This window comes from Chinchilla lanigera, unplaced genomic scaffold (assembly GCF_000276665.1).
Source record: "Chinchilla lanigera isolate Chin_1 unplaced genomic scaffold, ChiLan1.0 scaffold00013, whole genome shotgun sequence".
NCBI classification, from domain to species: domain Eukaryota; kingdom Metazoa; phylum Chordata; class Mammalia; order Rodentia; family Chinchillidae; genus Chinchilla; species Chinchilla lanigera.
The window spans coordinates 17770045-17792875 of NW_004955414.1; the positions used below are offsets into that span (position 1 = coordinate 17770045).

Below are 22831 nucleotides of genomic sequence, written 5' to 3' on the forward strand. Positions count from 1 at the left end.
TACACTCCCTGCTTACATACACATAGCCTTACCCCTTATCAATATTTCCCATAATTATGGTGTATCTGTTAGATTGATGAGCCTACATACATCATTATCATTATCACCCAAAATTCATTGTTTACGTTAAGGTTCATTCTTGGTATTGTACATTCTGTGGATTTAGACAGCATAGTAGTCTTTTATTTTTTATTTTTTTATTTTTATTTTTTGCGAGGGGGTGTCTCACTATGGAATCCTGGCTGGCCTTGAACTTGCTGTGTAGCCCAGGTTGGCCTCAAACTTGCAGCAATACTCTTGCCTCAGCTGGGAGTGCTGGGATTATAGGTATGTGCTACCATGTCTAGCCCACCGTTGTAGTCTTATACAGAGATTTTCACTGTCCTAAACATCCTCTGCTTTTCTTACCCCCAGAGTATCTAACCCCTCACATTAATGTTTTCACTGTCTCCTGAATTTTGTTTTATCCATAGTGTGTGATAGTAGTTGAAATCACACAGTATATAGCCTTTTCAGATGTCTTTCTTTCATATAGTAGTATGGATTTAAAGTTCCGTGGTTTAATAATTTATTCCTTTTTAATGCAGAATAAATTCCTTGTCTGGAATAGTTTTATTCTTTTACCCACTGAAAGACATCTTAATTGCTTCTAAGTTTTAGCAGTTATGAATAAAACAACTACAAACATTTGTGTGCAGGTTTTTTTTTGGCTGGGAATTAAACCCAGGACCTTCTACATACTACACAGCCTCTACTATTGAACTATATCCCTAGCTTTGCATATGCAGATTTTTGTGTAGATATAACTTTGCAGCTCTTTTGGGTAAATACCAAAGAACATGATTACTGGATCATATGGCACATTTCATTTATCATTCTGGGAACTTTTTTTTTTTTTTTTTTTTGGTCTTTTTGAGGCAGGGTCTCGCTATGCAGGTCAGACTGGCCTTGAGCTCACTTTTTAGCTCAGGCTGATCTTGAACTCATGACAATCCTCCTGCCTCTGCCTCCCAAGTGCTGGGATTACAGACATGTACCACCACGCCCGGCCATTTTGGGAACTTCTAATATAGACTAATAAATATTACTGCACCAGTGTTCAGTGTACATATATTTACAACTGTTGTATTGTTGTGGTGGACTGTTTCCTTTACCAGTATGTAGTGGTCTTTTTGTCTTGTCTAATTTTGTCTTGAAGGCTATATTGTCAGATATGAGTATTCCTGTTTCTGCTTTTGGATTCTGTTTGCATGAAATATTTTCCATCCTTCCACTTTTCAGGCTTTGTTAGGTAAATTTCTTATAGACAGAGAAGAGTTGGGCCTTGTTTTTAGTCCACCTTGGCACTCGGTCTTTCAGTTGAAGAAGTAAAACCATTTACATTTGGAATTATTATGGAAAGGTATGTACTGATTCCTCTTATTTTGTTGTTTTTCTAGTATTTGATTCTTTCCTAAGGATTCCTTTAAATATCTTCAGTAATGCTTAGTGGTCATGAATTTCTTTAATTTATGTGTACCTTTGAGTCTTTCTCCATCAATTTTGTTTTTTTGTTTTTTGTTTTGTTTTGTTTTGTTTGGTACTGGCATTTGTACTTAGGACCTTGCACTTGCCAGGCAGGTGCTTGTGCCACTGAGCTATATTCCCAGCCCTCTCCTTCAATTTTGAAAGGTACCTTTGCTGGGTATAGTAATCTTGGTTGGCAGTTATTTTCTTTCAGAGCTTGAAATGCATCAAGCCATGCCGTTCTGACCTTTAGGGTTTCTGCAGAAAAATCTGAAATTATCCTGATGGGTTTGTCTCTATACATGACTTGTCATTTCTCTCTTGTAGCTTTCAGTAGTCTGTCCTTGTTCTCTATTCTTGCCATTTTAACTACAGTGTAACTTGGGGAGGTTTTTTTCTGGTCTTGCCTGTTTAGAGTTCCAAATGTCTCCTGTACCTGGATGTTTATGTCTTTCCCAAGGTTTGGGAAGTTTTCTGTTGTTATTTCACTGAATAGATTTTCTGTGCCATCGGTCTGTACTTTGGCTGGCACCCTCTTCTACACCAAAAATTTGCAAGTTTGGTTTTTTAACTGTTCCAATGTTCTTGAAAGTTCTATTCATAATTTTTTTCTTTCTTTATTAGTATTGGCATTTACTAATTCCTTAGCCTTGAAATTCTGAAATTGTCTCTTGTAGAATCTTTTTTTTTTTTTTTTCAGAGTCTTCATTGTTGATGAGGCTTTCCACTGACTTTTTATTTGGCTTACTGTACTTTTCCATAGTTTGGTTCTTCTTCAGAATCTGTCTGTTCAATTATTCCTTCATATCCTGGATTGTCTTATTGTCTTGCTTAATTCATTCACCTGTTTGTTTGTATCCTTTTGGAAGTCATTATTCTTTTTATAAATCAGTTTTCTTTGAATTCTTTGGCATTTCATCTACTTCAGTATCTTTGTATTCAATTACTGATGAATTACGAACTTTTTCTTTTTAAATTTTGAGACAGACTTTTACTAACTTGTCCATGCTGGCCTCAAACTTACAATCTTCCTGTCTCAGACTTCTGAGCTGTCTGGATTACAGGCATGCCATCATACCTAGCTTTTGTTTTTTTTGGAATGAGTCTGGCATTTTTAGTTTTAAAGAAGTTTTTGCTTATTCCAGGTCATGAAGATAGTATCCTCTTACTTTCTTTTGAAGATTTAGAGTTTACCTCTTACAGTTAGGTTTGTGATTCATCTTCAATTATTTTTGTGTGTGTGAAGAATAGAGCTCAAGGTTTCTTTCCCTATTCAGATGTCCAGTTGTCCTACTTCTTTTCCTTTAAATTCCAGTGGTGCCTTGGTTATAAATTAAGTGGCCAGCTACATGTACATCTGTTTCTGGACTCTAATGTGTTCTATTGGATTTTAATGTTACATTATCTTATTTACTATAGTTTTATATAAATCTTTAGATCTGATTGTTAAATTACCCAGTTTTGTCTTTAACTTGACTTTTTTTGAAACAGGGTCTCCCTGTGTAGCCCAGGCTGACCTCAAACTCACAATCCTCCTGCTTTGGCCCCCTTAGTGCTGGGATTATAGGTATACACCACTGTGCCTGGCTGTCTTGACTATTCTAATTCCTTTGCCCTCTCCATGTAATTTTTGAATCAGTTTATCAGTTTATGCCTTTGTTTTAATTGAAATTGCACTGAATCTCTAGATCATTGTAGAGCAATTTGACTGTATTTAATTCTTGAACATAGTATCCATCTCCATCTATTTAGATCTTTAATTTCCCTTAGCAGTGCAGTGTTCAATGAAGGTTGAATTTTCATTAGATATTAGTATTTTGGTTTTGATACTGTCATAAATGGAAGTTTGTAAAATTTCAGTTTCTAGTTGTTGCTTGTACATAGAAGTACAGCTGATTTTTGTATGTTGACCTTGTATTCAGGGGCAGTACTAAATTTACTCATTTGCTTAAAAATCTTAACAATTCTTTTTATATTTTTGATCATGTATAACATTGGGCTATAATTCTTCTTTAATGACAGCTTTTTTTAAAAATAGGGTTCATGCTGGGTGTGGTGGTGCACACCTATAATCCCAGCACTTGGGAGGCTGAGGCAGGAGGACCGTTACGTGTTCTTCGAGACCAGCCTGGGCTACAAAGTGAGCTCAAGGCCAGCCTAAACTGCATAGCGAGACCCTGTCTCAAAAAGGATAAAATCAAGATTCTACAAGCAAGATTGGTTTTAACATTTGAAAGTCAATCACCCTAGTTCATTGCAACAATAAAGGAATTTATCTTAGTAGATTTAGGCAAGGCATTTCATAAATTTAAAACGTGATTATTTAAAAACCTCTGAGCATAAAAGCAAGTCTGGTATAGTTGTACATACACATTGTAATACAGCACTGTGGGTGACTGAGGTAGGAGGGGGATTGCCAGTTTGAGCCTGGACAATTTAGCAAGACCCTGTCTCAAAATAAAATATAAAAAGGCAGGATGTAGCTTAGTGCAAAGGGCCTGAATTCCCTTTCTAGTATCAAAAAACTCAAATGAATAAAGTGAAATTTCTAAATCTAATAAAGAATATTTACCAGCTCCTCCTCTACCCAGTACAGGTAGTATCATACTTAATGATGAAATACTGCCCTCTTTTCTCTTAAGTTTAAGAAGTAGATTCTGATGTCCATAGGAGTATTTTAAAACCAGTCCCAGCAATCTTATTATTCTAACAGTAAATATTTCAGCAAGTAATTTATACAATGAAAAATAACAATATATTGTTCCTAGTAAGTTTCATAAGACTTTTACTTTATGTGTATAATTGTGTTCTTATATGTAACTTGAAATGTTACTCTGGGAGGCTAAGCAGGAGGGTTACAAGTCTGAGCCCAGCTGGAGAATTTAGTGAGTTATAAGATCCTGTCTCAAAATAAAAGGTAAAAATGGTCTAGGGTTGTTACTCAGTCTAAGACCCTGAATTCACTCTTTAGTACCTCAAAAAAAGAAAATATTTTTCTCCCTCATTGTGGCATTGTGCTTAGAAAACCTGAGTTCACTGATCTAGAGTTATATTTTTCAGAATTTTAAATATTGGTGAATTGAAACTTCATCTGAGTAAAATCAGTGCTATCTTTCTTATTGAGATTGTTTTGTGAGATTACTTGTTAATTTTCTGGGGGAATAACTTACATGTAATGAACTGCATCTACCTAAAGTGTGCAATTCAGTGAGTTTATCACAAGATAAATAGAATTTCCATGGTTCCTAAAAGTTTATTTCATTTTCTTTCTGGCCCTAAGAAACCACTGGTCTGTCTATTGTGTTCATTTTTGCTTGTTTTTGTTTAATGGTATATGAATATTCAATATTTAAATAAACTTAATTTTTAAATTACTTTAGATTTATAGAACAGAGCTAGTATGGTTCCTATAAACTGACACTGAGTATTTTCTGTTTTTAACAGTATATTTTCATAATTCATTTCCTAGGGTTATACATTAAGTAAAATCCATACTTTATTCAGTTTTCTTTAGTTTAACTTAATATCATTTTTCTTTTCTTTTCTTTTTTTTTTTATTTTTCTCCAGTACCGGGAACCGAACTCATGACCTTGTGCTTGCCAGGCAGGCACTTTGCCGCTGAGCTAAATCCCCAGCCTTCATTTTTCTTTTCCAAGATCCTCTCAGATACTTTACTTTATTATTCTAAGTCAGTGTGTCTTCCTAGGCTCCTCTTGACGCTGACAGTTTCTCAGCTCAGCCTTTTTCTTTTTGGTGTTTTTTTTTTCCGGTACTGGGAATTGAACTCAAGACCTCGCACTTTCCAGGCAGGCGCTGCAGCCTTACTGTTTTTGATACCCTTGACAATTTTGAGGAGTAGTAGCCAGCTTTTTTATAGGGTATTTGTTGGAATTTGTCTGGATTCCCCCGGCCCCCCCCCCCCCAGGTAAGTGGTCTAGCCTGAGCTACATCTTTAGTCCTGTCTTGATATTTTTTTCTTACGATCTGACTGGGATTGTAGGGTTTTTTTTTTTAACCGATAGCTTTGTGAGGAAATGTATTGTAAATCTGGGATGCCTAAAACTTAAGGCTGAAATGGCTGAGAGATGAAAAACTAGTCCTGGAAACCTGTTGTGCAGTGTCTGGCATAGCATAAACACTCTAGTGAGAAAAGAGCTCTGAATTAACTATAAATGGGACACCCCCCCCAACACACACACCTTTTTTATATTTTAGGTCATTTTAAAATTTTTGCTCTTTTTTTTTGTTGTTTGTTTTTTTCTGGTATCGGGAATTGAACTCACAACCTTGTGCTTGCCAGGCAGCCACTATGCCGCTGAGCTAAATCCCCAGCCCCAATTTTTGCTGTCTTCATTACCACTCATTGAAAGATTTTTAATACTTTTTTATAAAAACATTTTACCTACACTTTACTAAGTATTTTTACACTTTTCTTACATACTTTTGTAAAATAAACTTACCTAGGCCTTAGTTCTTATTAGCGTTTTAGAGGTACCACCCACAGTTAGTATATGATCCTTAATTCTGCATCTACTTTTATCAATGAGAAGAGTGTTTCTGAAAAGGTTGCAACAGTAAGGAAATGGAAAAAGTTGAGATTTCATTGAAATTGTCTTTCCTATGGTATCAGTGAGAAATCGTCACTTATTCAGATTAACTGTGTGGCATTGATTCCATCTCAGTGCTGCTTTTATCTACCAAAAGTAAAGCTCTTCCTTAAACAGAAGTTGGTAGAAAAAAATTTCCGCCTTACTAATTCTGGAAAGGGGTTAAGGATTAGGATGAAAATAGTATTATCTAAAATGCCTTCTGGGGGCCCAGGATATAGTTCAGCGGCCTAGTGCCTGCCTGGCAAGCACAAGGTTATGAGTTTGAGTCCCAGTACCAAAAATAAATAATAAAATGCCTTCTGTGTATAGTATCAATTGTGGAGATATTTGCTTGGGAATAAGATGCCATAATTTTAAAATTGTTAAAAATCTTAATTTTCATATTATCCATGAGGTGCTTATGTGAAAGAAAAGATATGAATTATCTGTTTGCTGGTATTTTTTGGAAAGGGATGAGGTAGAGGAAATACAGTTTTGGTCTTTGAGGGATAGAGATGTTTATTCAACTGCCGGAGATTTTTGTGTATTTCTGGGCCCTGTTCTGTTTCATTGATCTGTTTTTCTGTTGTTTAGCCAATACCACACTGTCTTGATTCCTATAGTTTTAGTCATTTTTCTTTTTTTTTTGTTCTTTTTTTCCGGTACCGGGAATTGAACTCTCGACCTCATGCTTGCCAGGCAGGCACTGTGCCGCTAAGCTAAACCCCCAGCCCCTTAGAGTCATTTTTGAGATTGGGTATTACAGACTCTTGAGATTTGTTTACTTTTTTTTTTTTTTTTGAGATAAGGTCTCACTATGTCATTCAGGCTGGCCTCAAGTTTAGTGATCCTCCTGCTTTAGTGACCTTCCCAAGTGCTGGAATTCACAGGAGTACACCACCACTCCGGGCTTACCTAGGTCCTTTCTAATTCATACAATCTCTTAATTTGTTTAGTATTTATTAAATCTGTCCCACATTACTAGAGAAATAGAAAAATAATTAGATACTGCTTTGCTCTTGGCGATTGTACTCATAAGTAAGGAAAGTGCCCGCATTCACTATGATTGACCTAGTGATACTTTCTGAAAAATACCAACACAAAGTAGAAGTATGGATCTTTGGGATTTCCCTGCCAATGAAGTGGAGAGGTCTGATGCTGGGATGAATTTTGTAACAGCTCCTGTCCCTTCTTTCTTACTCTTCAACAGTATAGTTCTCATAGCCCTTATACCCCTCTTAAGACTCTTTTATCTTTCTACTCTTAGGGATTGTACTTTGCTTCACTAAATGAAGTGGACCTGAACCTAGATGAGTTCTTTTTGTTAGGGCCCAAGTAAATATCTGCTTGGCTTTTTGTGAATTAGAGAGTCAGCATAGCAGATTGCTTTCCTCCATCCTGTTTCTTCATTTTCCTCTTCTTAACTAAATAAATACTCTTTACCTATGTTCTTAATGTGGAGAGATTGTTTATGGTTAGAGAAAGTCATGTCAAGCAGCTTGGGACTGTATAGTTTTTATTATGGTTAGAGCCACTGCAGATGTTGTCCTTTTAATAGTAGCTCTTTGTAGAATAAGTGCCTGAGAACCTAGTGTAATGTGTTCACTGAGCAATTCTTTTTTTTTCTTTTCATTTCAGTTGGAAAGACGTCCTTGATCACCAGATTCATGTATGACAGTTTTGACAACACCTATCAGGTATTTTATTTTTGTTAATTTATTAGTTATCTATTTTTGTGTTAAATTAATATTCAAGATATTTTAAAAATACATTTAAATGCAATCCTGAATGTAAAAACTGTAAGATGCTATGTTAATATAAAGTATAAAGGATTTTTGCCCTCCGTCCTCAATCTTATTCAGTTAGTCTTTTGTTTTTTGAGACAGGGTCTCATGTAATTCAGGCTGGCTTTGAACTCTCTATGTAGCCCAGGCTGGCCTTGAACTCACCTCGAATCTCCTACCTCAGCCTGCCAAGTGCTGAGATTATAGTTGTACACTACCTTAATTAGGCTTCATTTCCAACATTTATTGAAAAATTGTCTTAATACCATTTGGGAGGTTATTAGAATTGATCGTAGATATTCTCTTACAGAAAATTCATCCAAATATGGAATTGTGTAACTTGAAGTCAAGAATAAGCCAGGAATGGTGATCCACTCTTGTAATCCTAGCACTTGGGAGGCTGAGGCAGGAGAATTGCCTAGAATTCAAGATCAGTGTGGGATACATAATGAGTTCAAGGCCAATCTGAACTACACAATGAGACCCTCTCTCAATAAAGAAGTAATAAAATTAGAAATCATTAATAGCTGGGCGTAGTGGTGCACGCCTGTAATCCCAGCACTCGGGAGGCTGAGGCAGGGGGATCATTGCGAGTACGAGACCAGCCTGGGCTACAGTGTGAGCTCAAGGCCACCCTGAACTGCACCCTGTCTCAAAAAGACACCCCCCCCACCCCACAAAAAAAAAAGAAACAGTAATAGAAGAAGTTTTGAGAAATTGACTAACAGGTAGAATTAAACAGTCTGCCTAAGTAATAAATGACAAAGAAAGAATCACAAAAGAAATTGGAAAATACTTCAAGGTGAAAAAAAACAAAGTACAACATACCAAAGCTTATAGGATACAGCTAAACTAGTGCTATACAGCAAAGAAAAAAAATATTAATTTAATAAGCTAACTTTTCATCCTAAGAAACCAGAAAAGAAAAACAAACTAAAGTCCAAGCAAATAGAAGAAAAAGGCTACTGTAAAATGTAGTTTTTTATTATTCAGTTTATGGTGAGCCCAGTAAATGCTGTATATCAGATGATTACCATTGAAAAGGTATTTTGTTACACTCACAGATACCAGGAGGAGGAAGTATGCTATGCCACAGGAGAACCACGTGGGGAAGTTTCAGGGTCATTTAAAAGGTGTGCTGGGAATATGGAAGGTTAGGTTATTTAATGTCTTAATGTTTCACCACAGACAAATGGTGTTTAAGGTGATTGATAAGCTAATAATCGAAATGGTCATTATATAAACATGTACCAAAACATCAGGTTGTACCTCATAAACTCGTACAGGTTGTACCTCATAAACTCGTACAGATGTGTCAATTTAAAATTATACCTTTAGCAAACTAGGAATAGAGGAGAACTTTCTCAGGATGATAAAGATCATCTGTGAAAACACCACAGCTAACATCATATTTAATGATGGGAGGCTGTAAGATCAGAAACAAAACATGGGTGTCAGTTTTTGCAACTGCTTAATTATAAAACAAAGCAAAACAAAAAGGCACAAACCAAAAAGAATAAATTTTTTTTTTTTTTTTTTTTTTTTGTTTTTTTTGTTTTTTTCCATTTTTTTTTTGGTTTTTTTGGTTTTTCTCCAGTACCAGGAACCGAACTCACGACCTTGCGCTTGTCAGGCAGGCGCTTTTGCCGCTGAGCTAAATCCCCAGCCCCCCCAAAAGAATAAATTAATAATTTTAAGAATAAGCACTTACACTGACCCTGTATGTTGTAAATCTTCCATATTTCTAAAATAGTTTCAAAATTTTAAAAAGATATTCTTAATCCACTTAATCATATTGAATCTGTATTACTATATAGTTAGCATAGAAACTTTATTTCAATTATTTTGCCTTAGTAGTATATCAAATGTTAGTCTGATTAAGGGAACAGTTAATTTCTGTCATTATTAACTATCACTTATTAACTCCCATGGTCTCAATTATCAAACTTTTTTATTTTTCAGAAAGCTTTTAGGGAGGCCGGGGATATAGCTCAGCAGCACAAGCACCTGCCTGCTAAGCACAAGGACCTGAGTTCAATTCCCAGTACCAAAAAAAAAAAAAGAAAGCTTTTAGGATAAATGTAATTGGAGTCTTTTTTTTTGGTGCCAGTAATTAAACTCAGGACCTTGTGCTTGCTAGGTAGGTGCCATCCTGCTGAGCTACATCCCTGGCCCTTGGAGTCCTTTTTCAGTATACATTTTTCCACATTTGAAATATTTATTTCAGGAATGTGCTTTCTGTTTGTTTTGTTTTTCTTCCGGTACCAGGAATCGAACTCACTACCTTGCACTTGCCGGGCAGGTGCTTTGCCACTGAGCTAAATACCCAGCAGGAATGTGCTTTCTGAATTAAATCTTTCTTTATGAAAAATATGGGCATTTTTTTCATAAAGGTTATAGTAAGTTCTAAGCATTGAAAGGACCTTTATTTGCATCTTAATTCTGGCATTTAATACTTGAATGGTTTGGGACCAGTGATTTAGTTTTTTTGGCATCTGTGTTTTCACATGTGTGAAATGAGAATTGTAACCCCTAAACAAGATGATTCCATCCATTTTGGAAAAAAAGCCCTTTTCTGTGCCTGTTGTCATTTATCAGTTTAGAAACACATTGCTTGTTTTGACTTCTCTCTTTCTTTGAAGACTTTAGCAGTCATTTTCTGCATTCTAATCAGCGTTTTAGGAAACTATGATATTCATGTTGTAGAAGATCTGCTTGCCTCCTCTACTTTCTTTGCTATGATCTCAACCTTCTCTAAAAGTCATTGGGCCAAGCATGGTGGTGCACACCTGTAATCCCAACACTCAGGAGGCTGAGGCAGGAGGATCATTGTGAGTTCGAGACCAGCCTGGGCTACAAAGTGAGCTCAAGACCAGCCTGAACTGCATAGTGAGACCCTGTCTCAAAAAGGAAAAAAGAAAAATTTAAAAACTTATCAAGGGGCTGGGGATTTAGCTCAGCAGCACAGCACCTGCCTGGCAAGCACAAGGTCGTGAGTTCGATTCCTGGTACCGGAAAAAAAAACCAAAAAACAAACAAACAAATAAAAACTTATCAAAAAAATTTGAAACTTCTTTAAACCTGATAAAAGCTGTCTGTCAAACCCTAAAGCTAACATTATATTTAATGATGAAATACTAAAGGCTTTCTCCCTAACATCAGAAACAAGGTCAATGATGTCCTTTGTTACTACTTCTAATTAATATCATATTGGATGGTTTAGCCAATCAATTTAATCAGACTAAAAAGGAAATTGAAGGCATCTAGTTTGGAAAGGAGAAAATGAAACATGTCATTCTCAGATGACATGGTATTGTATATTAGAAAATCCTGAAGAATAAATAGAGTTGGGCATGGTGGTACACACCCATAATCGTATTGCTCAGTAGGATGAGGCAGGATGATTGCCACGAGTTCGAAGCCAGCCTGGGCTACATAATGAGTCCAGGCCATCCTGAACTACATAGTGAAACCCTGTCTCAAAAAGAAAACAACGAAAAACGGGGGAGAGCGATAAAGAATACAAGCTGGGCATGATGGCACACATATGTGATACCAGCACTCAAGGAGGCTGAAGCAAGAAGATACTACCAATATACAATAAGTCCCCAACTTATGAACGAGTTCCATTCAGGGAGAATGTTCATAAGTCAGATTCTTTTATAGCTGACAAAGTGAGTCTTACACTGTACACCTGTGAAAGTTCAAAGCTCAAATGTTTGTAAGTTGGGAACTTATTGTGTATTCAAAATAAAGTTAAGAAAATAGTTCAGTCAGAGTACCATTACAAAGAAATTAAATACTTGGGAACAAATTTAATAAATGATGTTAAGACTTACACTCAGAAAACTATGAAACATTAACATTGCTTGGAGAAATTTAAAAAGACAAGATGAACAGATACTTTCCTAGGTCGGAAGATTATATTGTTTTAAAGTGGCGATTTTCAAATTGCTCTGTGGAGGACTTGGTAGTATCCTTACTGAAATTCCAGGCAGCCATTCAGAAATCACTATGCTAATTCTAAAATTTGTATGGAAATGTGAAGCACCCAGCATAGCCAAAAAGTGTCAAAAAGAAGAATAAAATTAGAGCACTTGTATGTGCGGATTTGATTTACTATAAAGCAGAAGCTTTCAAGACAGTGTGATAATAGCATAGGGATAGATTTGTAGACCATTGAAATAAGAGTTGAGTGTTTAGAAAAAACTTCTTAGTGAAAAATTTTTTTTCAGTAGTGAGTATTGAACCTAGGACCTTTGCACATTCCCATCCCTTTTTATTTTTTGTGAAAGGGTTTCAGTAAGTTACCCAGGCATGACTCAGTCTTTCTGCCTCATCCTCCCAGAGTGCTTGGATTACAGACATGTACCACCATTCCTGGCTAAAACTCTGCATTTATAGGCAGTCAGTTTTACTATTGGGCATCGTGGCGCATGCCTGTAATCCCTGCACTCAGGGGCTGAGGTAGGAGGATCGTTGTGAGTTCGAGACCAGCCTGGACTACAAAGTGAACTCAAGGCCAGCCTGAATTGCATGGTGAGACCCTATCTCAAAAAGACAAAAATAAATAAATAAATAAAGGTTTTAACTGAAATACCAAAGCAGTTCAATCAGTAAAGAAGTAGTATTTCTGCTGATGATGCTAGAACAATTGGATATCCACATGTAAAAATACAGATATTATATTCCTTACTTAACAACCCACCTGTTTGATGACTACTTGGACTTACAACCGAGGCATGTTGTTCATACTTATAACATACTGCTTGTACTTATGAGCTGTGTTTTTTTATGTGTACAGTTTGGTACATCTTATTTATAGAGCCTTAGTATCTTTGTGTGTGTGTGTGTGTGCGCGTGCGCAGCACACCTTATTTGTATGGTACTGTAGTTTTTACTGATTATACTGTATAGTATAGTACTGTAGTTTTATGTTCTGTTATACATTATAGTACTGGATATAAGAGTTATGCAAATAACTTGACCAAAGTCATCAAGTTGGAGTTTCCTTTGACCATTCCTTTTCTTTTTTTTTTTTGAAACAGGGTCTTGCTGTGTAGTTCAGGATGGTCTTGAATTCACTATGTAGCCCATGCTGGCCTCAAACTCATGGTGATCCTTCTGTCTCAGCCTCCCAAGTGCTGGGACTTTGACCATTTCTTTGTTCTGAATATTGTAATGTACATACAATATATAATTCCTCATTTAGCAACCAAATCATTTAATAACCTACTTGCAGGATCATAACTTAATTATTAAATTAGGAATGTGTATATTTAATGTAGACCTCTACCTTATGCTGCATATTAAAATGAACGCAAAATAGGTTATAATCGTAAATGTTAGAACTAAAGCTATGAATTTTTAGAAGAAAGTTCTTAGGAAAACATCTCAGTAATCTTTTTTGTTTTGTCTTTGAGACTGGGTATCTCTATGTAGTTCAAAGTGACCTTAAACTTACTGTGTAGCCCAGGCTAACCTCAACCTCAAAGTAATTCTCCTGCGTCAGCCTCCTGAGTGCTGAGATTATAGGTGTGTGCCACTAAAACCAGCTTCCATAATCTTGAATTAGAAAAATATTTCTATCATACAACAGCAAAAGCATAATCCCTTAAAAGAGTGTTAAATTGAACTTTAAAGCTTTTCTACTTCAAAAGGCTCTATTATGAAAATGGAAACAATTCATGCATTCTTTTTTAGTTTTAAAAAAGTATATATCTTTTCCATCGGGCATGGTGGCACACGTCTGTAATCTCAGAAGATCACCATGAGTTTTAGGCCAGCCTGGGCTACATAGTGAGTTTAAGGCTGGCCTCAACCTACGTAGTGAGACCTTGTCTCAAAAAACAAAACAAAACCAGAGAGAGAGAGAGATTGCCAAAAACTTGCATACACATTTCAGAGGAAAAAACTTTTATCAGTATTTTAATACTAAATTTACTGAGCCATCATGAGATTACTAAAAGTTACCTTTGGCCTCTACAATTACAAGAGGTGCTCAAGGTGGTGGCCATTAGCTTCCATACATTTTATTAATATGATGAACTGCTGCTTGGGTAACCTTTAATCTTGGTCATTGAGATTGCTGCACATGCATTTTTAATTGCTTCTGTAAGGGCCACCAGTATGGTGGGTTTTCTGTAATATACAACATCCTCTCAGATCCTGCATATGAGGGGTAACAACATCTGTTGTGAAAACATCATACTATTTTTCTTCTCCTAAAATGAATGTACAATATTTTTTAGTACACTGTATATTTTAAAAAATTTATTGGTATGTGTTTGTAATATATACTAATTATGTTCATCTTGGGGAATTGGTAAAACATATACATGTTAATTAGAAATAATTAAGCCAAGTGTGGTGGCACACATCTGTGATCCAGCCCTCAGGTGGCTGAGGTAGGAGGATCACCAGAAGTTCAAGGCCAGCCTGGGCTACATAACCAGAGTCTTGTTTCAAAAAACAAAAGTCACAAATGTGAATCTCATTTTTACCATTTGTTTATACCTAATGCCTCAACTCCTTACTTTGAAATTGATAATTAAAAGGTAAAAAATATCTATCCTGCTTTGCATATATACCTTGTGCTTCAGTATAAGCAAATAGCTCTGCGTGGTAAACTTTATGTAGAAGAATTCCATCTAGTGTAAATGTAGCAGAAATGACATAAATCAGCATTTTGTAATTTTAATTACTCCCAGTACTCTTTCCAGTTACAAACCTTCAGATTTTTTAATGGTTTCAAGCTTAAAAGTTTAAACCATTTTGTTATAATTTTTATAATTCAAAAGCAATAAAATGCTAACAATTTTTTTAAGTTGTTCAATTTAATATGGGCTGAAGAAAGAGCCCTACAGTTGGAATAAATTCATTCATTTACCTGCGGAAGATGTGTTGCTCAGAGTAACTTTTGAAATTACTTTGGATTTAAAGGATTTCTTATCCCAAAGGATGTTACAAATTGACAGTAAACATAAGCACAAGATGGCATAGATAAAAACAGTGGCTTTTACATAATAGTAATCAAGTACATTTGTTTTTTTTGTATCCAGAATCGAACTCAGGACCTTGTGATTGCCAGGCAGATGCTTTGCCTCTGAGCTATATCCCCGGCCCTTGAGTACTTTTTTTTTTAATTTTTAACAAAATTCTAGCTTTCTACCAACAGAAATAAAGTTCCCAACTGAATAAACTACTTTTCTTTTTCCTTCCTTCCTTCCTTCCTTCTTTCCTTCCTACCTTCCTTCCTTCCTTCCTTCCTTCCTTCCTTCCTTCCTTCCTTTATTTTTTTTTTTTTTTTTTTTGTGCTTGTGGGGATCAAACCCACAGCCTTTTGCATGCTGGCAAGTCCTTTACCACTCCAGCCTATGAGCCACTTTTCTAATCCAGTGTTTGATACCTTGCTTTTAAATATTTTTTAATGACTTACTTTAAAAATTTAGTCTACTTAGCCAGACGTAGTGGCGCACGCCTGTAATCCCAGCACTCAGGAGGCTGAGGCAGGAGGATTGTTGCGAGTTTGAGGCCAGCCTGAACTGCATAGCAAGACCCTGTCTCAAAAAGACCGAAAAAAAAAAATAAAAATTTAGTCTACTTTCTTTTTATTTCCCATATTTAATTGTGGATTCTTCTTTAACTTACTTAATTTTTTCCCCTTTCCTTATTGTAGTCTTTGTATTTTTGTGACTTTGTTATTTCTCTTTTTTTTTTCTTGCTGATGAAACAGCAGCCAGGCAACAAGATTTTACATACATTTGGACCATAGAAGGAAACTGATTATCATTGTGTGCTACAAAGGAAAATTTGTTTTCCTTAGTTAATTTTCTTTTATATTAGAAAAATTGCTTCCTTCTTAGAAAATCCTATGTCTGGGTCTTTGGCTGTCTGTGACATCAGGACAATTGAGAAGCAATTATGTAGAAAGATTAGTCAGGATAGTAATTTACATTAGCAATATTTTATAAAAGTGCTTTTGAGGCAAATAGTGTTGTTTGAGGAGCACTCAGTTATTCATACTAAAGTTCAAGTAAAAATATGGAAGTATTTAAATGTAAATATGCAAACTAAAATTCTCATTGTCATGTTATCTATAAAGTAATAAAAATGAAGATGAGAATGAGCTACCTTGTAGGAATGTATGAGGATTAGAGATGCTCCATATGAAGGGCCTGAAACAATCTCTAACATTGCAAGTGCTTATTATGTGGCAGCCACTGTTACTGGAAATTTTGTTCATTCCCACTTGGGTATTACGTGCTTAAGTTTTCATTCATTATTTCCCCAGCAATCGTAAATCCCACTTGCATCCTAAACTGCTGGCCATCATCAAACCACTCTTATGTGTTAACTTCTTTTTTTTTTTGTCTTCTAGGCAACAATTGGCATTGACTTTTTGTCAAAAACAATGTACTTGGAGGATCGAACAGTGAGTAATGTTTTCAGTGTGCAATTTTCTGGAATAGTCCACATTAAAACGTATGACCGAAGCTATAATCGGTGATAGTCACCTGTGGAAATACATAGTTACCAGTTAGCTTATAGGTATTAAGAAAAATTGATATTACAGGATGAGTTGTTCTAAGCTCTATGATTTAAGTCCAGGTGAGGTCTAAAGAGGGAAAGATGAATTTTTATAAAACCCTGTTGTCTGTAGCTTTGTTAAACAAAATTTGTAATCTTGATTTGGAAAAGTGACATCTAACTGATAGCTTTGAGAGAGAATTAAGAGAATTTTCATGAAGAAATTAGAGCTGATAAATATCTTTTGAATGCCACTCTTGAGGCATTCAGAAAAATTTCATTTGAATAGCATACAGTTGTGAACCTGAAGATTTTCTTTGTCAGAATAGTATATGTGCTAACGTGACTGAAAAGGAAGAAACTGTGTATTGTTAGATTTTTATTTTTTATCCTTTTCGTGTACCCTTTAAGTGTAATGTAAATTTTGTATTCTAGCCTGCTACTCCTTGAAGAAATTCCTGTCACCTAAACATTGAATGTCTTAAGTGCAGTATTGCGGGGCCTGTACCCAAAAGACATTATTTTACCTCCAGTGTTACTTACTATAAGTGTGGGTTTTTTCTTTTGGGTGTTCTCTTTTATGTTTTCATACATGTATATATTGCATACTATTTCTTAGAATTTGAAGGCTTGGAGACTGCTTTATAATGGTAAGAGAACTTAATGCTTATTTTTAGCTTGTCTTTTTGTAATCTAGATATGAGACAATAAGTTAAAAAATGTGTTGTGAAAAGATATTTCTCCCTTTTTGATCATCTACATTGGTTTAGGAGAAATGTATGAAGAAACATAGCATAGTAGGAAAAGACCCAATTTCAAAATATTTCAGACTCAATAAGAGAGATATTTTTAGCTTCAGAGAGTCTTTCAAGGAAACATTAATGCCTTTGCTCCATAGCTTGAGCTGCTCATTTCACATTTACTCTCTTTTTCTCTTTTATGTTCAGTATTGAATATCAACAATCTACTTTTTGTCTTCTGAAAGGTATAGGGATTCAAAGAGGTTGTAGAGAGGGAAAAAGGGAAGCAATATTTGTGAATCAATGAAGTCTTTCAGTGATATTTTTTAGTCTCATACCTTTAGAGCAATACATTTTTTAATATTACTCCCTTTTGAAAAAGGAATTTTGTATTATTTTCATTCCTTACTCCCCTGCAACCTCTTGCATGAGTCTTCTCTCTACCTCTCGTCCTCCCCCTTTACAAAAGCATTTTCTTTTTCTTTTTTCTTTTTTCTTTTTTTTTTTAGTATTAGTTTTTTTGTTTTTTGTTTTTTTTTTTTTATTTATTTTTTCCCATCCCACAGATCAGGCTGCAGCTGTGGGATACTGCGGGTCAGGAACGTTTCCGTAGCCTCATTCCCAGTTACATCCGTGATTCTGCTGCAGCCGTAGTAGTTTACGATATCACAAGTAGGTATATTGCAATGGGTTGACCTTTCTTATTTTTCTTGCTTGTTTGACTGATTTTGTTGTTAGGTACGATTGCAATTATGGGACACAGCAGGTCAAGAGCGGTTCAGGAGCTTGATTCCTAGCTACATTCGTGACTCCACTGTGGCAGTTGTTGTTTATGATATCACAAGTGAGTGGGGGGAATTATGCATTTCTAATCTTTCAACCTTTAGCTTAGCTGCATGCATGTTCTTGTCTTGTGCTTGTTTTCCTTACTAGCATGTAAAATTAAGTTTATCATAGCAAACTTTATCACAGACCACTAGGTCAGAAATACTTGCTTTGGTGTTTGTTAGCAGTATACTTTACTTTTCCTGTACCAGGTTTTTCACTCCACAAGTTGTCTTTCAGGTCCAATTATGAATCTTTTTCAAGGCTTTCTTAGTATTCTGTGATCCCTAAGCCATACCATAATTATGACTGAAGGCATATCTCCTTTTTCATTTAATTTCATCTGAGATTTCTCTAAAATAATCTGCAATTAAGTGTCTTGCCAAGTTTTCCAAATCCTCCAAGGCTTCTGTTGAGGCTATTAAAAGCTTCTGCTAGTCAGCTTTTCTCTGCTTTCCCCTTCAAATCATTCTGTCTCTGTAGAGGAAGACAGAGAAAATGTAACATACTTTTCTGTTAAATCATTATTGTTTGAATCATATCTGCATTCTATGACTGATGTTGCTAACAGACTACACTCATTTCTCTCCAAAAAATTTTAAAATGGGAAATTAAGTAAAGGTTTGTCTTTTTTTCCTAAAAACTGAATAATACCTTTGACCTTTTAAATGACTACAAATTTTCCTTGGAGCTTTGGTGACTGACAAGAAAATGCTTTCTGAAATTATCTTCACAAATTAGTTTATGATGTACGTAAGGTGATATTTACCATCATTCTATATAGTAGTCCATGATTTATAGGAAAACCAGGTTTATGCAGCATCTTGGACTTTTTAAAATACATTTATATAAACTGTTAGCTTGAGCTAGGAGTACTGTTAGGTATTTTTGTATATCTGCAGTCAGAGGTCATAGCTACTAAACAATAAGTGCAACAGTAAAATTGGAAGATTACATTCAGAGACTTTTTTATTTTTTTGGATAGGTGCTATATGCAGTCTTTCTTTTGCAGCTTTACTTTGGGTTGCTACTTGTTTTAAAAAAAAGTATGCTCCTTATTGTGCATTGACCAGTTTTGTAGCTTTAAAATGTTTGTGCTTGCTTTAACCAAAGCAAAAGAAACGTGTATTTTTCCTTAAAAATTCTACGAATATGTTAAAATATTAGTAAGTTGTTTTCTGTAATTGCTGTAAAAAGTATTAAAGTACTCTGTTTAGACTGTAACAGTAGAAAAGATGGATTTTGTTAGAAGTGATTTTGGTGCATTAAACAATAGACTTTAGGTTAAAGTGATCACAAACTGAGTAAGCAATGCAAACATAGTCATGTTGAAAGCTACTTAAAGACTACAGATTTTCTGGATGTGTTGGGACTTACTGTCTGACATACTTTTGGAAATGCTTTCTTTGTCATGTTTAGTATGTGTAAGTGATCAAAAAAGCATTGTGGCAATGTAACACCAAATTATCTGCCATAGCTGTCTTTATATTTTAAATATTTTTTCCAATTGTGTAGTACATTGCACTCATTTGATGTCAAACTATTTAAATATTGTATTCTTCAAATTTGTTTAGATCACTGACAGTTGTAATCAGATAAAATGGAGTTATGTTGCAGGCACATTAAAAGTGGGTTCCTAATGTGCCATCATCCTCCTTCCAACTTCCAGGGTATTTGGGGGGAGTGGTGTCCTTTGCTTGGGAGGCATTTTCAGTAATGCTAATCTCTGTCCACCCTTCCATACCAGATGTTAACTCATTCCAGCAAACTACAAAATGGATTGATGACGTGAGAACAGAAAGAGGAAGTGATGTTATCATCATGTTAGTAGGAAATAAAACAGATCTTGCTGATAAGAGGTATGATGTGATTTTGTGTGTGTGGAATATTGGTATCTGTTAAGCAACCTATTATTTTTACTCACTGAAAAATTGTTTGGAAAGGAAACATATTCAATTCTTCAGTTTTCTTTACTGTGAGAACCTGAAATAATCAAACTGAGTTCTTAAGGGAAAATGAGTTTTATTTTATGTCAGCCCATGCATAAATAACTCTTGTGGTAGATTGTTTATACATGAGGCCAGGAAATAGTTTACATTTTTAGGTCTCATGAGTGGCACCTGTGGCCATGTGTGGTAGCACATGCCTATAATTCCAGCACTCAGGAGGACAAGGCAAAGCACATTGCCTTGAATTTGGGGCTAGCCTGAATTACATAGTGAGACCCTGTCTCAAAAAAAAAAAAAAAAGGTGGGAACTGTGTTTTGTTAAAGGGCAGACCATTTTTTAAAACAAACTTTATCTTTAAAAATTATTCATAATGATTAAATGCACACATTTTTGTCATTGAACATTTGCCCATAGCACTTAATAGTGGGAGATTTTACTATTTGTTACATATTTATTCATGAACTGGATTATGAGGTTTTGGTAATGAACTTGTGATATTAACTACAATGTTGCAGTGAAATCTCATGTTCAAAGACTTACAGAGCTATAATCCCAGCACTCTGGGAAGCTGAGGCAGTAGGACTGCAAAGTTTGAGCCCCGTCTGGGCAATTAGACTATCTCAAACAAGAAAAAAGGCCTGGGATTAGAATAGATTTTTTTTTTTAAAATTTTTTTATTTTAAAGAGTAAAAGAAGGATAACATAGTAATAGGTGGGCTTACTGAATTACAGACAAAGTGGTAGGAAATTATCAATGGTTGTTGTTTTACATATTGTTATCTACACGATAGTTTCTCAGGAAAACAAATAGACAAATAATAGTGAGTTACAGACAAAAGTGGTAGGGGATTATCAATGGTGGTTGTACTATACTTTGGTATCTTCAAAGTGGTTTCTAAAGAAAATAAATAGAGCTATACATGAGCAATCAATTGAATATTCATTGACTGTTCTCAATGGTTGTTGTAGGAAACACATAGTAATAAACATACATCCATTTATGAAATAGCATAGGAACAATACAAACATTACAGAGTTATGGATAGATTAGTAGGAAAATATCAGTGGCTGCTGTACTATATGCTGGTATTGTGAAAGTGGTCTCTCAGAAAGACAGAGATACACAAGAAAGATCTAACAAGTAGTTACATCCTAAGGGTTGTGAAAAATAGCGTATTACCTCCTCCTCAGTGACTCTTTTCACTGAGGTGTGATGGCTGGAAGGAAGGCCAGGATTGAAAAGAAGGACCGAGAGACTTGCACCTGTGTCTAGCAACAGGCTGTTTTCTTTTTCCTCTATAGTCATGATTACCCGGGGCTCCTCCATGGAGATGACAGTCTGGCCAGAGGGAGAAGGCAGAGTATGTCCCAGGCCCCCTCATTCCTGTTAGACTAACTGGTAGGATGGGTCTGAGCTCTAGGGCCTCCGCTTCAGAAGGCAGACCGATATCCAGTGGTCTCCTTTGCATTCAGGGCAAGGCCCAGGGGGCCTCTTAGGGCAGTTCCTCTTGAGGTGGCCTGGCTTTTAACAGTGGTAGCAGATGAATGTAGTCGTCTAGTTCTTCTTGGGGCCCTGAGAATCAGACTTACGGTCTTTTTCTCTTGATGCTGCCTCAAAAGCAGCTGCTTTTTCTCGGTCTCTTTGTTTTCTCTCCTTGGCCACCTCCTCGTCACAGCTATAGAATACTGAGGAGGCAATCCTTACTAACTTCTCAAATGAGCCATCTGGAGTGAAAGCCATTTTTTGTAGCTTTTTCTCTCCAGCCTCCCAGCACATTGGGACCCCGCAACCACTTAGTGTCCTCTCCCCAACCATCAGCACAGGCAGCAGGAATCTCAGTGCAGACCTCTCCGGAGCTCCATGCGCTCCTCTACCGCAGCCTGTACTGTCAGGGGAAGAATGGCTTCTAGGGGGTCTCCCAAGGTATTGTGCAAGGTCCTCCTGGTTTCCAGCTTCCGAACGGCTCTCATGACCCAGTCAACTAGACCTCTGAGTCTTCGGGTGTAGTCTGTATTCTCATGTTCTCTGAGTCCTTGTTAAGCAGCTGCTCCTCCACTGACTCTGGACCATTTTGGTTCTCAGCGGCAGGGGCAAGAGCGACCTGTTGTGTGGCATGTATTCCCAGGGGTTTGTCCATGTCGGGATGATTAACGCATGTCCCCAGGCGGGCCAATTGTGTCATTGCTTCTCTGGGCCAGGATAGTTCTCAACTGTGTACTGGTGGCTGATTTGCCACCGCACAGCTTCCCGGATGCCAGCTGCCTGCCTCCCGGGTGCCTGTGTGGCTGGGGTTCTGCCCAAAGGCAGGAGCTCCCTGCTGCGTGGCTTTCCAAGTGCCTGCGCGGCTGGGGTCTCTGGCCCAAAGGCTGGAGCTCCCTGCCGCGTGGCTTCCCGGGTGCAGGCAGCCCACCTCCCCTAGGTGTTTTGTGTTTTTTTTTTTAAGTTTTGAAGACTAGATCATGTAAGGCAAAGTAGGGGCTATTTCTAAATAGGATTGCAGGATTTGAGTGGAGTAATTTTTCTTGGATTACTTTTTGCTTTATTGAAAATAAGAGAGTAAGTGAAGAAACGGTGAGACTGGAAAGGAGTGTAATACAGGCTGTAATGATGGTGAAAAACTGATGATGACTTGCAGCAGAGCAGTGATAATTGATGTGATAAGTGGTTAAATTCAGGTATATTTTAAAGATAGAGCTGTTAGGATATACTGATGCAGTGGATGGTTAGAATGCAGGTAAGAGAGACACAGCAGTCAAGGATTATACCCAGATTTTTTACCTGAACCAGCTGTCATTAACTGAGATGAGAGAGACTACCTAACGACTGATTTGGGGAGAGAATGTCATGATTTGAGTTTTGGTTATGTTTGGAATGGTTGTTAGATATCTGATTGTAGGCAGTTGGAT

The 22831-nt window shown here is 36.4% G+C and overlaps 1 protein-coding gene across 2 annotated transcripts in view; it reads left to right on the top strand.

The window, feature by feature from the left end:
• The window catches only part of Rab6a (RAB6A, member RAS oncogene family), a 48657-nt gene that overhangs the window by 11974 nt on the left and 13852 nt on the right, over nucleotides 1-22831 (top strand). The window contains exons 2-5 of one of the 2 annotated variants that reach the window (XM_005379940.2): nucleotides 7735-7793; nucleotides 16261-16314; nucleotides 17716-17821; nucleotides 19722-19833. In XM_005379940.2, coding sequence (XP_005379997.1) covers nucleotides 7735-7793; nucleotides 16261-16314; nucleotides 17716-17821; nucleotides 19722-19833 — 331 coding nt within the window. Of the gene's footprint in view, nucleotides 1-7734; nucleotides 7794-16260; nucleotides 16315-17715; nucleotides 17822-17887; nucleotides 17994-19721; nucleotides 19834-22831 lie in introns of both variants that reach the window. The other variant, XM_005379939.2, reaches the window with a different exon arrangement.